This window comes from Gavialis gangeticus, unplaced genomic scaffold (genome assembly GCF_001723915.1).
Source record: "Gavialis gangeticus isolate Ggan-Ray unplaced genomic scaffold, GavGan_comp1, whole genome shotgun sequence".
NCBI lineage: Eukaryota > Metazoa > Chordata > Crocodylia > Gavialidae > Gavialis > Gavialis gangeticus.
This window is the reverse complement of record NW_017729025.1, coordinates 29723806-29725956: the sequence shown is the minus strand read 5'-3', so window position 1 is coordinate 29725956 and position 2151 is coordinate 29723806. Positions and strand designations below refer to the sequence as shown.

The following is a 2151-nucleotide window of genomic DNA, read 5'->3' as shown; positions in this document are numbered from 1 at the left end:
AAAAAAAAATTTTTTTTTGGGGGGGGGGGGGGCAGGGGTTCCCCTATAGGGATGTCTTACACCATTATGTTAACATAGGTATGCTAAAAATGTACTGATCATGTGCTCTGCTAACTTATATTATCTCACCAGCCTGAGCAACAGTGATTTCAAGACTTTTTTTTAGCATGGCACATTTGGGTATATTTCAACAATAGTAAGATTAGGACACACTTTTTAATGGTGGTGCATGCTGTTGCTGCCACTGTTGTGTCAATAGTGTAGACAGAGATCAGATTTTTTTATTGCCACGTCATAAAGACCTGCTGTCCTTCAATAACCAAATTATGAAACCATCCAAGTACCATCAAAGCTGACAAATTCATCAGTAGCAAAAATTTGACTGATATTTTAAGCAAAGAGAAGGACTGGGAGAAATCATTGGGTGTGCTCAAAATCCTTTAAACAGGAGTTTTGTTCTATTCGTACAGTATCTCTAGGAACCAGAGCTGAATAATAAAACTACATAAACAAAAGATACTTTTAGCCTCTTGAACAGAGATGTATCAATGAAGAACACAGTTCTGTAAATTTGTGTCAACATTTCCACAGGTAATGCCTAGGGGTGCGTGAAGCGGGCAGTAGTCAATTCTGATTCGGCCCCATGCAGGGGACAGCAATTCAATTAGTTGATTTGGATCACTGTTCCGATTTGATTCCGATTCTGAGGATCAGCGATTCAGCCACAGACAGAGCTTTATATGTTTTTTTCTACAAGCACGGGATACTCCCACGGGATGCTTCATCTGCCCCACCATCTCAGCGTTTATGAGCTGCACCTGGTACCTCAAGGTACGTAGAAAAAACCAAACAAACATATAAAACTCTGTCTATGGCTGAATTGAATCGGAGGCTTCCAATTTGATTTGGAGAAATAAATGGGTCTCCTGATTCGATTCAGATTCAGAGATTTGGCCATCAAACTGGGCCAAATCGAATCAGCGACCAAAGCTTCATACAGCCCTAGTAATCCTCCTCCTTCACTGGTACCATAAGCCATTAATTCAAATATTTTCCATTTTGTTAAGCAGAACTGTATAATCCTCAAGAGGTTCATCTAACACATGTGCTTTACTGCAGAGATAATTAGTCAGCTCCACAGTAAAACATAACCATCAACATGTGCACCAGTATTAGGGCACAGTACACTAATTAACTCCACTGTAAAAACAGGGGACAGTACTCTCTCATAACAGAGTACTTAACTGCACTGAAACACGTGTAGATGTTGACCAGCTGGGGGCCAGCACAGGCCTGCTCCCCCTTCAGCTCAAATTACTGCTGTCCGGGGCGCATGTGTAAACGCTACACCCAGGAGCAATTTATTCAAGCTCAAAGTGCTCCAGAGTTTATCATTTTTCATTAATTGCATATGTAGATGCACCCATGGCCAGCCAATTTAAACACAGCTGATTTGCCTAGTAGGCTTGCATAGCATTTTTTAAAAACAATATAGGCACTATATAGGTAAGAAGAACAAGCCTGGAGACTGCACGAAGTATGCACTACCCGACACACAGACTGCATTATCGAAATTTGGACTAATTTGAAAAAAATATTCCAAATGATTATGCCACCTGAAAAAAAACTGCATTCATTATTAAAAGAACAAAGATATTTTTGTTCACTCTGTGCACTCTCCCATGGCATTACACAAATTAAACTTACTTTGTAATAATTCATTTATTAGATTCAACATTTCTTTTGGAGAAACTGTTGCTGTGGCTCCTGTACCTGACTTCTGCGTTTTGACTCTGCTCTTCTTCCCCATCTTCCAAACTAGAAAAGAAAAAAAAAGGAAAAGAAAAAAAGGACAAATCGTCTCAGATTACTAAGCAACAAAACGCTAATGGAAATATGAAGCAACAGAACCTAACTAATATTAGATGCTCAAGAAAAACAAGCATCCTAGCTATCTCGTACACACAGATAAGTATGCAGAAAATATTTTTTAGAGAGCCTGAATGCAAGACAGGCAGCTTGGCACGTTTGAAATAAAAGTTCATGAAGTTTCCAAATAAAACTACAGTTAACATTACAAAACGGTAGAAAAAACACATAGGGTGCATCCAGATGAGCACACATGTGCCTCTTGCAGCATCTCAAACCCCT

The 2151-nt window shown here is 39.4% G+C and overlaps 1 protein-coding gene across 2 annotated transcripts in view; it reads right to left on the bottom strand.

Annotated features, from left to right (window-relative positions):
* SETD3 (SET domain containing 3) overlaps positions 1-2151 on the bottom strand; it is a 97333-nt gene that overhangs the window by 68764 nt on the left and 26418 nt on the right. For both annotated transcript variants that reach the window (XM_019518591.1, XM_019518592.1), the window contains one exon: positions 1708-1818. In XM_019518591.1, the coding sequence (XP_019374136.1) occupies positions 1708-1810 (103 nt within the window). In that variant the 5' untranslated portion in view covers positions 1811-1818. The remainder of the gene's footprint in view (positions 1-1707; positions 1819-2151) is intronic.